This window comes from Nicotiana attenuata, chromosome 10 (genome assembly GCF_001879085.1).
Source record: "Nicotiana attenuata strain UT chromosome 10, NIATTr2, whole genome shotgun sequence".
Classification (NCBI taxonomy): Eukaryota; Viridiplantae; Streptophyta; class Magnoliopsida; order Solanales; family Solanaceae; genus Nicotiana; species Nicotiana attenuata.
The window spans coordinates 46,412,907-46,426,182 of NC_031998.1; the positions used below are offsets into that span (position 1 = coordinate 46,412,907).

A 13,276-nucleotide genomic window follows, 5' to 3' on the forward strand; every position below is an offset into this window, starting at 1 on the left:
GCAAACCTCATCGGTTACCGACCCAAATTTTTCAAAAAAAAATTCCAAAAATTATTTTTCTTTTACAGTTTACTTTCTTTTAAGAAATTACTTTACCTTAAGAAAAATTTACAAAAAAAAAAAGAAGTTTTTTTTAAAACTCTAAAAAATGGAAAACCTTTTTTTCTAAATGTACTTTACATAGCAAAAAAAAAAAATCAATAAAAATCAAAATCCAAAAATACAGGTTTCCTTCATTTTGAAGTATTTTTCCAAAAATCCAAAAAAAAATCAGAAACAAAAATCAAAAAATACTCTTATTGTATTTTTTTAGAAGTCTTTTTTTGTAAATGTCAATAAAAATTTTGAAGTCCAAAAATATTTTTGCTTTTCCTTAGAAGTACTTTTATAAATAAATAAAAGCTCATAAATTCAAAATATTTTTCTTAAAGAAGTTCCCCTTTCGAAAATTAAGAGGTTACATCCAAAATCCAAAAATATTTTCTTTATTTTCCTTAGAAAAAGAGAAAACAAATGAAAATTCAAACAAAATATTTTATATTTACTTTTGAAATTCCCAAAGTTCAAATCAAACAAAAGTAATTTTCAGAAGTTTTTATTTCAAAAATAAAATCAAAATAAAAAATCCAAAACAAAATTCCTTTCTTCTTTTAAAGCATTTTTTTTAGAAAATTCCAAAAGAAATAAAAATTAGGAAAAAAAAAATCAAAAATATTTTTTCTTTTGCCTTAAAGCTTCATGGTCTAAGTTTTATAAAAAGAAAAAAAAAGAGTTAGTTTACTCCATTCTCAATCTGACCGAACTACGCTGGTTTGATTCTCACCGGATGTGAGATACGTAGGCAACCCTCATCGGGTCCAACCACCCTTTTGCAAAAATAGCCAAAAATACCAAAATTTTAATTTTGTCACAAAATAAGTCGGGTGATGCCATTCTTGTTTAAAATAAGCCGAATGTCCCCAAAAGGGCGCCGGAAGGCTGTTTTTGCAAGAACAGCCACCCTGAGTCATTTTTGAATGGCTTGTGGGCACAGCCTTAAAATCTTCCTCCCAGAAGTGCTGAAAGGCCCTATCTGCAAAACCAAGTCCTTGTTTTTTTTTCTAAATAAAGGAAATTTTGGAAATATAGCCACTTTTTCCTTTTTAGGTCAAAATAAATCATGAAAATACTCCTTAGATGTCTTTCTTTGATAAATAAATAAATAAAATAAATAATTTCGAAAATTGAGTCCGAAAAATATTTTTGCTCCAAAATTCAAACAAAAGTATTTCTTTCTTTCAAAATATCAAAAGAAAAATCAAAATCAAAATCAAAAATAAATGTTTCCCTTTTTTCTTTTTAAGCATTTCTTTCAAAATTCCAGAAAAGAGTTAGTTTATTTACCCTATTTGCAAGAACTACGCTTGGTCTGATTTATACGGGGTCATGATACGTAGGCAATCTCCATAGGATTCGGCCGTACCCTAAAGGAAAAGAGAAAGAGAGAAGGAAAATACGAGGGAAGGAAATAAAAGGGAAAAAAATGCAAAAAGAAAAAATAAAGAATCGAGAGAAAAACCATGGCAAAAGAAAAGGGAAAAAGCAGAAAATGAAAAACAGAGGGAAAAGACAAATGAGAAAAAAATAGAAAGAGAAAGAAAAGCAAGAAAAACAAAGAGTGAAAATCAAAAGAAGAGAAAATAGAAAAAAAAAAGACAAAAAAAAGAAAAAAAAAAGAAGAAGAAAAGCCGGGATGACACATGCAACCATTGCAAACACGTAGACAATCGTTTAACTTTATAGGTGCATCACACCCCAATGTGCGATTACCTATCCGTTACTTGTCTCAAACTAACCGTGTTTTGCTGTCAATTCCAGCCTAGTTTTTTAGAAACGGTGGTTGGTTTTGGTAAGCTGGCATCGCATCAATACTTTACCAGATCGAAAGGAAGTGTGGAAATGTCTACAGAAATGACTTTGCCCGCAGTTCCCATCTCTGAGGACAGCCCCATCTCAGGGATCCCGGCCTCCGAGTCTGCCACAGCTGAAGAAAATCGGATACTACGTCTCCGAATGATGGAGATGTGGGACGCATGGACTAATGGCAGGGAGCCTCCAAGTGCTATCCCTCGCTTTCCTGAATTGTTCCCGAGAACCGGGGGTACTTCTAACATCCCCATCAGTCACCCGAATACCCTGTCTGCTCACTTCATAGGAACACCTTCTGAGGTACGCCCCCAGGTGTTCACATCAGGAGCAACTCCAATATTTTTACTGCTCCACCATGCTCCGCCACCACACAACCTTCACTTCCAAGGCCCGCTTTTGATCCATCGGCCTTCACTTTCCAAAATCCCATCTTTCAAGCAGATCCTCCTCAATATCCCACATACACTTACCCTCAGCCACCGCCATTTGAGCTTACACCAGGGCAAGATAAAACTCCCAAAGCTCCTGAATAGGATGATATAGCAAAAAGAATGAGGAGCCTTGAGCAGAGTCTGAAGAACATGCAAGGTTTAAGCGGGCAGAAGAGCATTTCCTATACTGATCTGTGCATGTTCCCTCACGTGCACCTGCCCATGGGGTTTAAAACGTCGAAGTTCGAGAAGTATGACGGGCATGTTAATCCCATTGCTCACCTTAAAAAGTATTGCAACCAATTGCGCGGGGCTGGCGGAAAAGAGGAGTTGTTAATGGCTTACTTTGGAGAAAGCTTGGTAGGCATCGCCTCGGAATGGTATATGGATCAAGACGTCTCCCGATGGCACATTTGGGATGACCTTGCCAGAGATTTTGTGAGACAGTTTTAATACAACATCGACATTGCGCCAGACAGGAACTCCTTTGGAGAATTTGAAGAAGAAGCCCTCAGAAAGTTTCAGGGAATATGCTATTAAGTGGCGTGAGCAAGCGTCGAGGGTGAAACCTCTAATGGATGAAGGGGAAATGGTCACCGTATTTCTTCAGTCCCAGGAAGCGGATTATTTCCAGAATATGATGTCAGCCATGGGCAAACCTTTTGCAGAGGCGATTAAGATCGGGGAAATGGTAGAAAATGGTTTGAAAACGGGCAAGATTTTGAGTCAGTTGGCCATCAGAGCAACCTCCCAAGCCATCCAAGGCGGGTCTGGAGGAATGGCCAAAGGTAATAAGAAAGAAGAAACGGTTATGGCAGCCTCAGGGGCAGGGAGACATTGCGCTCCCAGACCCATGCTTTCGGACAGAACCCCTCAACATTACTACCCTCATCACGATATGGCTTATGCCCCTCCACCTTATGCGGTCATGAACGCTCAACCCTTCGGCCGGCCGCAGCAACATGCCAACAGAAATCAACCTCCATTCCCAAGAAATCAGCCTCCCTACCAGAACCACTATAATCCTCGACCTCCGTAGAATAACTTCCGTCATCGGAAACCACCCAGGAGACCAAACTTTACCCCAATTGGTGAATCTTACTCTAGTCTATTCCCGAAACTTGTCCAAATGGGTCTACTACAGCCGGTCCCTCAGAACAGACAAAACCCGACATCACTTGCCTACAGAGCTGGTGTCAGGTGTGCATACCATTCAGGGGCAGAGGGCCATCATACAAATGACTGTTGGACTCTGGAACAAGCGGTGGAAAACTTAATAGAGCAAGGAAAAATAATACTGAGGGATGAGGATATCCCAAATGTGAACAATAATCCACTGCCAACCCACAACAACGGGCCGTTGATCGGGATGATCTGTGAAGACAGAGAGTTTGATCCAGCATTAAAAGCTATAATTGCTATCGTTGATGCGGAAAGAAAGCCAAAGGTGACCCCGAAGCAAGAGAAAGGGGAAAAGAAGATCAAAATCACCAAGACAGAACCAGAAAAGAAAGCTGATTTGAAGAAAGGAACACAAATGTACATACCCAAGCAAGCCTATGTGGTGCGGGGGACAATTAAACCATCTCGGCTGAATGAGCAGTGGTTATTGGACGCGTACCACAGAAGCCTATGACGAACCCTGCTGCGGTACCATGGAATTATCATCAGACGGTGGTTACGTACAAGGGTAAAGAGATCTTGGGTGAGTTGCTAAAAAAAACCCTTGTTGAGAAATATTCAAATGAAGAAGAGGTAAACAATGCCACCAGAAGGCGTTTCCCGCCTAAAAAGCCTGTGAGTGCTGAGGAAGCAGAAGTGTTCTTCCAAAAAATGAAAATGGCTGATTATGAGGTGGTACATTTGTATGAAACTTTTGTCAAGCCTAAATACGGTAAAGAGGAAGATGATGAGGTTTTCATGGCTGAAGAAAGTGAGGAAATACGTGGGGCAATGAGGAAAATGCTCTACGAAACCCACATGGTCCAGCCTGGAGAAGATACTAGCGCCGCTGAGGTGCTCTACATGGGACCAAATGCTAAACTCCAGAACTGGAAGGCTACGCCATTCCTGATCAGGCGGGAGTCCCAGTAAACTAGTCCTGCCACTTTTTCTGCATCCCGAGTTATTTCAGGGTGTAACTCGGATGTCTTCTGTAATTTCTTGTCTTTAAAATTCCCGAATGTGAACCCTGTTATCTTCAAAATTTCAAAAATGAAATCAATATTTCATCGTTCATTTTTCTTTCTGATTTTGCTATTTTTCCCTTCATTTCTTCTTTTTAGTTCTAATAATGCAGCTTTAAATAACATGACATGCTTGCGGACTTCATGCCTAGATCCCGAAATGCTGTCAGATTTCGAAATAATGGATCAAGAGTCAAAATGCGAAGAAGGTAACTTTGAGGAAATAAAACAAAGAATTGGAATAACTGAAGGAAAATTGGTTCGCACAAGAGAGTGTGCTGTACTCAGGGAACATCCGGGCAGTTGTACCAACAAAGAATGGCCCATCCTTACAACAAGGAAGTGCGGCCCAGGAATCTTGAAATAGGACAACTGGTGTTAGGACGCATTCTCCCTCATCACCAGGAAGCAAAAGGAAAATTTGCTCCTAATTGGAAAGGTCCTTACATCATCAGAAGGATACTGCTAAGAGGAGCATGATATTTGGGAGACATCGAAAGAAATGATCCTGAATGCAGATGCAGTAAAAGGTACTATGTCTAGGCTCTCTGCGATGTTGGTTTTTGTGCAATTGAGATGACGAAGGCTTTCCTTCTCGCTATCCAAACACTATCAACCCTTCGTAAACCCATTTGAGCCAGTTACCCTTCTTTGGCTACCCTCTTTGGAACCCGGAAGTATTATCAAAAAAAAAAAGGAAAAGAAAATATGATAAAAAAAAGAAGAGAAAAAAGAGAAGAAAAAAAAAGAAAGAAAAGAAAAAGAAAATATGATGAAAAAAAAACAAAAACAACAAAAAACAAATGTTCCCTGAACTACATTTGACTTGATCCCGAAAGGGTACGTAGGCAGCCTCTCGCTGGGGTTCAGTCACACCAAAACAAAAATCCCAATTTCCCCAAAAGTTGAAACTGGGGCAGATGATATAATGGTTCGGCCATGAATCCACCGAAATGGTTCCAAAGTTGTAGTTCCGCCCAAAATTCTGTTTACCCAAAAAACCTTGTCCAAGTCCTTCCGATCAATTGGCAAAGGCATGGAAGTGAAGAACGTCATTGTCGGAATCTGACACAATGCAAATTGAGAGAAATAAAATGAGAGAGTCTTATTGGTGAAAACCTTCGGGCACCATAAGGCGATGGTGAGAAGAGAAGCTGAAAATGAGAGAGTCCGCTTAGTGAAAACTCGCAAAGAGCACTATCGGGTGACGGTGAGAAGAGAAATGAGAGAGGTCGATTGGCGAAAACCCGCAAAGGGAACTGTCAGCCGAAGAAAAGACATCTCATCACTAAAGAGTCCTGGCAAGGTTCCTTGGTTTTGAAATGCAGATCAATGGGTTCACGAGAAGTTGGAAAGTTTGTGTGGGTCGGGCGTCCAGTCCAAGAAGCATGTCATGTTCATTTGAAGCCAGCATCCACCTCAGATAAGTCCTTCTCTTTCCCCGTAAGGGATGCTTCTTTTTAAACTCATATGCTTGCCTTTTACATACTTTTTCTTTGAATCCTTTTCGGTTTAACTCTGATTCCGTAACTAGTACAAAGAAAAGGTGGCAGGACCGGCTTCACCAGGCTCCGCCTGGTCAGAGGCGAAGAAAATACCCAGCCTCAGCGAGTGCGTCAGGCCAATCTCGACTGACCATAGTGGTTGATGCTTTCAAAGCAAGAACATTGGAAAAGAAAAGAAGTCAAAGGCAAAGGTCCCAAGGGCAGAATAAAGTGAAAAGGCTAGAGCCCACACGGGCGAGTCATCATGAAGTCCTAAGGCTGAACCCGGTCGGTTTAAAAGAGATTCACCCTCAAGGCAAACGAGCAGCAAAGTTCTCAACGGAAATGGGGCCGGGATCAAGCAATTGAGATGATCAAGGCCACAAAAACCAACCACCGTTTCAAACTAACAAACTGTTCTTTGCTGAAAACAGGTGCAATCAAAGCAACCATGCAAGAAGCCGGTGCAACCCAAAAGAAATGAAATGCGCAAGCGCTGAAACAGCTTTGCAGCAGGAAAATGACCAAAAAGGAAGTTTCTCCCAAATTCTTTCACGCGTTTTGCTAAATAAAAAGGAAAACTTATAAAGAGGAAAACAAAAGAAAAATAAAGAAGAAAGGAAATAAAATGAAAATCCCAAAAGAAAAACAAATCATGGTAGCATAGGATCCCATTCCTTAAATATCCCGGCCAAAAAACCGAGGATCTCCCGGCCAAAAAACCGAGGAGCCTTTTCTTTCCAAATCCCGGCCAAAAAACCGAGGATCTCCCGGCCAAAAAACCGTGGAGCTTTTTCTTTCCAAATCCCGGCCAAAAAACCGAGGATCTCCCGGCCAAAAAACCGTGGAGCTTGTTCTTTCCAAATCCCGACCAAAAAATCGAGGATCTCCCGGCCAAAAACCGTGGAGCTTGTTCTTTCCAAATCCCGACCGAAAAATCGAGGATCTCCTGGCCAAAAACCGTGGAGCTTTTGTTTCCAAATCCCGGCCAAAAACCGAGGATCTCCCGGCCAAAAAAACCGTGGAGCATTTTCTTTCCAAATCCCGGCCAAAACACCGAGGATCTCCCGGTCAAAAAACCGTGGAGCTTTTTCTTTCCAAATCCTGGCCAAAAAACCGAGGATCTCCCGGCCAAAAAATCGTGGAGCTTTTTTCTTTCCCGGCAAAAAACCGATGATATCCCGGCCAAAAAACCGAGGAGCCTTTTCTTTCCAAATCCCGGCCAAAAAACCGAGGATCTCCCGGCCAAAAAACCGAGGAGCTTTTTCTTTCCAAATCCCGGCCAAAAACCGAGGATCTCCCTACACAATCCTGATTTGATCGCTTAGATATGTGTCACAACTAACTCATGAAATCTTCCTAGTGAAAACTGGGGCAGAAAATTTCGTTCGTTTGTTTGTTTTGGTATCTTAAGCAGGTCGACCTCAAGACACAGGGTTCGAGATGACCAAAAGAATGAGTCTCAATCCAGAATAAAGAAAAAGAAGAAAAGAAAAGAAGTGAATTCAAAATGCAGAAAATTGATGAAAAATGTGAGCTGCGCAAGACACGGTTGAGGGTCACCAGCTCTGCATGTCCCGTCTGGTTTGAAAAAACTGAAGAAGATTGAACCAACACCTGCAGCTAACAAGCATCAAGATTCAGATCAGGGTCCGCATGAAGAACCAACCAAGACTCAAGATCAAGCTTCAGAAGACTCATAGATAGGAATCTTGTAACTCGTAGCTGATAGGCTTAGTTAGTCTTTTTCATTTTTGATTTTGATGTAATAACGGGACCGCGGACCGAAACCTCGACGGCACCTCGCTCGGCTCTCAACCTCGGTACTCCATCATCTCATTCATTTCTGAACTACACGTGGCCTGATTCCTTTATAGCCAAGGATATGTAGGCAGCTCAGATACCAGGGCTCGGTCACATTCTCCTTCCTCTTAGTTTTTGCTCTGCTTAAATAAGGGTCGGGTCAAAAACCTGTCTAGTCATTCTTTGTCTGAAAACTCTTCGCGTTTCCAGTCAAAGAGGGGCAGCTGTTGACATGTGATTTTTGACCCTCCCCCGAAATTTTACCCATTTTAGCATGTAAATATTTAGTTTAGGCCTAATATCGCCATTTCAACTAATTTTTACTATCTTACTTTATTTTATTACAAGAAAATAAAAAAAAATACAAAAAATAGATTTATTAATATTTTATAGTCATTTTTAATCTCAAAAAAAAATTACAAAAAAAAGTACCCTATCTTTATTTTTATAATCTTGAAAACACAAAAAAATAGTTTTATGTTTTATAGTTTAGTTCACTTAATTAAAATTAGTTTTATATTTTTATATTATAATTGTACATAATTTTAGAAGAAAGAATTAGTTTTAGGTTGGTTTATCCCGTTTTTATAAATCTTATAGTCCATTTTTTAGTCTTTGGTCCAAAATACCTAGCTCATAGTTCCTAGGCCCATACCCCTAACATAATCCCTACCTTATATAATAGTACCTACACCACAAACACAAGAGGGACCCAAAAAAAAAAGTTGAGTGCAGCAGAGGACAAAAGTTGCGCTGATAATAACGCAGACGCCCCCACCCCCCCTGGAACTTTGTCTTCCTCATCGCACCCCACCCCCACCTTTCAGAGAAAATCCCTAACCAGCCATAGAACAAAAACGACCCCTCCAGATCCTCATCGTCTTCACTCCAACACCCCATCTAACAAACACCCCTGAACCTCATAGCAGCAACCAACCGACAACAGCCCCAAACCCCTGCGCCTCACCACCCTTACCCATCTTCCTCACTTCCACAGACGAGAAACAACACACACTCCGAGAACGAGCTGAAAAACAGGAGCGACAAAAGTGGAGTTCGGAACTTCCGTTGAGGTCTCCGGTCGCTGGGTCTGTTCGTAGTCACCGGCGAAAGTTCCGGTCCGTAATCTACAAGCTGCTGTAGCTCGAGTTGAGATCTATAAATACAGAAGGTTCATTCTCTTAATACTCATTTCTTCTATTAATTGTGTGTAATTAGCTATGACTGTAAGAGTGATATTAGTTTCTTGTACGTATTTATTTTGATTGTGAAAGTGTTCGGCTGAAACATAAATTTGATATTTCAACTTGAATGGTCTATTTGGTATAGTTTCGACTGGTCTTTCTTGGTCTTAGTGTGAAACTATTTTGAATTATTAGGCTCGTTTTCATGTCCAACATTCGTGTGCCCTATTTTGAGATGCACGAATCAAGCTTCAGTTTGCCGTAATTGATTCCCATTTATTAATTTTGTTAGGCTTGTTTTGACCGTAAATCTCGTGATAAACTTTGTGCATACTGCGTTGGAATTCATTTTAAGTGTCAAATTTTTCTTTCCTTATATTTATTTGAAAGTTATTTTGTCGCCTTCTGGAGACTTAATTAAACAAAAGGGACTACGGTTAAATTCTGAGAGTACTTTGCATCTAGGCATGACATGCTGTGTGTAATGAAAATGTTCATCAGTTTAATTCGGTATACTTTTTAAGAGGAGTGATTACCCAAATATCATGTTAAGAATTCACGAATCAAAGTCTTACTTGGTTTAAGTGTCTGTTATTAGTAAAGTCTTACACGGCATGGAAACTCGTTGATTTGGACAGTAGCTAATATCCGATTTCTTTAAAAGTGATGCAATTAGACATGTTGGATTGAATTGTAATCATGTATCATATTTTGTGTTAACCAACCGTAATTGATTGATTACATTATATCTCCGATGGAAGCAATCTCCAATTTAGCAAAATGAACAACCCATGAACATCTGTAGTTAGTTCTAAGTTGAGTGCAACCTTTTAGAAATTCGGGACGTGTCATTTAGCAAATTTTCATAGCCTCCCGCAAAGTTAATAAGACGCTAGCCACTTTAGGCGCGCTTTTAATCATTTTACTTCTTAAATACGGGTGTGCATTTATGTGACCCAAATCCAAATCTCAACGAAGTCGAAATGTGTCAAAAACCGCGGGTGCATTTATGTGACGTGGTTCGAGACGCGTTTTCACGACGTTGCAATTCTCTTTTAAAAGAATAATGAAAGCGGTTTAAAGTTAAAAGGCGCATAAGTTAAAACATGTATTAAAATCATATTTTGGCCAAATATAATAATTTAAGCGACCGTGCTAGAACCACGGGATCCGGGGGTGCCTAACACCTTCCCTCGGGTCAACAGAATTCCTTATTCAGAATTTCTGGTTCGCAGACTCCAATTGGGAAGTCGAAATTTTTCCTAGATTTGGGATTTAAAATTAAACCGGTGACTTGGGACACCAAAAGTCAATCTTATCCCAAGTGGCGACTCTGAAATAAATAAATAATCCCATTTCGAATAATGTCATTTTAAATGGAAAAACTCCTTTATACATTATCCTTCGGGGTAGGTGTGTAAAAAAAGGAGGTGTGACAAATGGTATGCCAGACTTGCAGGAGCTTTGAGTTTTAAAGGGTATTCTAGTCCTCTTAATGATTACTCTCTCTTTTACAAACTCAATGGTACTCTTGTGTCTATACTAGCAGTATATGTTGACGATATCCTACTAACAGGGGATGATGCAACAGAAATTGAACATATCACTGGTATTCTCAATTCATAATTCAAAGTGAAACATTTGGGTGCTATTCACTATTTTCTAGGCATGGAGATACTCAGAGAAAAACAGGGCTTCATTATCGGCCAAAGGAAATTTACCTTAGAGCTGCTGCAGGAATTCAATTGTCCAGGAGGCAAGATTTCTTCACCTCTTGACCCTTCCATCAAGCTTCAGGCAGATTCGGGGATACCAATGGATGATCCAAGTCTGTATCGTCATCTAGTTGGTAAACTCAACTATTTGACGAACACTAGGCCTGACATCTCCTTTGTTGTTCTCTCGCTGAGTCAATACATGCACAGGCCTTGTTCTTCCCATTTTTCTGCTGCTCAACGTGTGTTGAGATATCTGCGCACAGATCCTTCACAAGGAATTCTTCCGTCTTCTTCTCCCTCTTTTGATTTACTAGCATTTTGCGATGCTGATTGGGCAGCATGTCGTGATTCTAGACGGTCAGTGAGTGGTTTATTTATTACGCTTGGAGGTGTACCTATTTCCTGGAAATCCAAGAAATAGGCTTCCGTTTCCTTGTCATCTGCCGAAGCTAAATACCGGTTGATGCGTCGAGTCACAGTTGAGATCACTTGGCTTGTTCGACTTTTGGGAGATCTCACAGTACAACCTACCTTACCAGTCCTTATTCATTCCGATAGCCAGGCAGCGATTCACATAGCTCGGAACCCTATCTTTCATGAACGAACGAAGCATGTGGACCTCGATTGCCACTTTGTTCGTCAACAATTCCTCTTTGGTTTAATTTCTTTATCTTTTGTTCCATCGGACTGCCAACTTGCCGATTTATTCACAAAGCCCTTATCTCAGGGTTCTCATCGCCACATTCTGAGCAAGCTGGGGGTCCATTCTCTCCCCTCCATCTTGAGGGGGGATGTTGACGATCAAAACCCCCATATTGATTCAAAGGAAAATGAAGAAACGAGAAAGAAGAAGATGAAGGACTAAGATGAGAATTTCGGAGTCTCCAAGGAAAGGTTGAGCTTATGTCTGAAGAGATCTGCTGAGATTCTATTTTATTTCAAGGAGTGACACGTGTCAAGATCAAAAGCTTTTGATCCTAAACTTTCAACTTCATCTGGGACGTTAGTTTATTAAGAGAAGACTAAATGGCATACATTTCAGATGAAAATTTCGCACGTAAATGGCACATGGATATAGTATATTGTAAAGGAATATTTCTGCTAGTTAGTTTTGCAATTATCCAATAGGATTTAGTACAAGTGTATAAGAATATTTATTTACATTCTTTTGTATCTATACATAGATTTGTATATAACCAAGCTGAAGATAATAAAATCATACAGAAAAAATTTCATACTTTCAGTCTCTTTTCATTCAATCATTGACAAGATTTTGTCTTGCTATCCATTTTTATAGAATAGAAGTCTTCATTATGGATAATATATCATTGATTAGTTATTGATACTGATGCAAAACTAATCCGTAGCTAACATTTTAGCTAGAAAATGCAGCCAAATAAAAGTATATATGTATTGATACTGCTGTTGGTTTTATAGGATTTGAGGGGATTTAATACCAACTCAATTCTTCATTACTGCTATAACTCCAGTTTAGCGACCAACTTTGGTCGCTTTTCTTGACAGACCAACGTTGGTCGTTAAAATTTGATCGCTTTTTTCAGGAATTCTAGTAGTGTGGGGGTGGGGGAGTGATAACATGGAATTTTAATTAAAGAAAATACAAATGATATTGACAAGAATTGTGGATGTCGCTTCATCCTTGAATTAATTGAGTTGTGTCTCCCATAATTGATAGATAAATTTGACAAAAGCTCCTCTAATTGTATCAAGAGAGAACGAAATATGAGATGTTCATAACTGGCTAGAGATGGGTTCCAGGCTGGCCATTTTCGAATTTCCATTTCTCTTCTTCGGTTACAAATTACAAGCCAATTTGCTTGCGTTTAGTGGTGACAAAATGATTAAAATAAAATAGTTATTCACCTATATTATTCATTAAAAAATAGGTTAGATAATAAATTTTTTTTAAAACGGGTCAAAATATAAATAAGAACCATTAACGTATCCATCAAACATAAGCAACATTGCCTTTATTGAATTGAAAAACAAATAATACACATGGAGCAACCAAAGCCCCTATTGCAATTTTAATAAAGAATAAACATTAATGTCCAAACTGGAAATTAATTACTAAGATAGCATTGATTTTTTAAATGATGACACGAAAGCAAGAAATAATATTTAGTACTATGTCACGAAATCTCTTTGTATGAACATATCATACTGTCATTGTCTGAAACATCTTTTATCATATTAAAGTAACGAACAACCTATTTGTTCAGCTGAAGAAGAAAACTGAAACCTACTTCTGTCTGTTTTCAGTTCTTACTCTTCTTGATTATAGCTTCGAACCAAATAAGTACACCTGGCTATCCCAAAATTTCACAAAAGAAAATAATACTTAATCAATGTCTAAGGCCAACTCGGTACATTAAGCTCCCGGTATGCGCAGGATCCGGGAAAGGGCCGGATCACAAGGGTCTATTGTACGCAGTCTTACTCTGCATTTCTGCAAGAGGCTGTTTCCACGGCTTGAACCCGTGATCTCCTGGTCACATGGCAACAACTTTACCAGTTACAACAAGGCTCCCTTTCACTTAA

General features: G+C 39.4%; 1 protein-coding gene across 1 annotated transcript; it reads left to right on the top strand.

Annotated features, from left to right (window-relative positions):
- Positions 10,665 to 11,579, top strand: LOC109233775 (uncharacterized mitochondrial protein AtMg00810-like). The gene is made up of 2 exons (XM_019399637.1): positions 10,665 to 11,075; positions 11,136 to 11,579. Exons 1-2 carry the CDS (start codon positions 10,665 to 10,667, stop codon positions 11,577 to 11,579), a joined length of 855 nt encoding a protein of 284 aa, XP_019255182.1.

Excerpts from the sequence above, each read along its gene's own strand:
- LOC109233775 (XM_019399637.1), top strand. The coding sequence starts at position 10,665 with ATGGAGATACTCAGAGAAAAACAGGGCTTCATTATCGGCCAAAGGAAA. Across the intron at positions 11,076-11,135 it reads GTCGTGATTCTAGACGGTCA|GCTTCCGTTTCCTTGTCATC; the intron begins GTGAGTGGTTTA and ends TCCAAGAAATAG.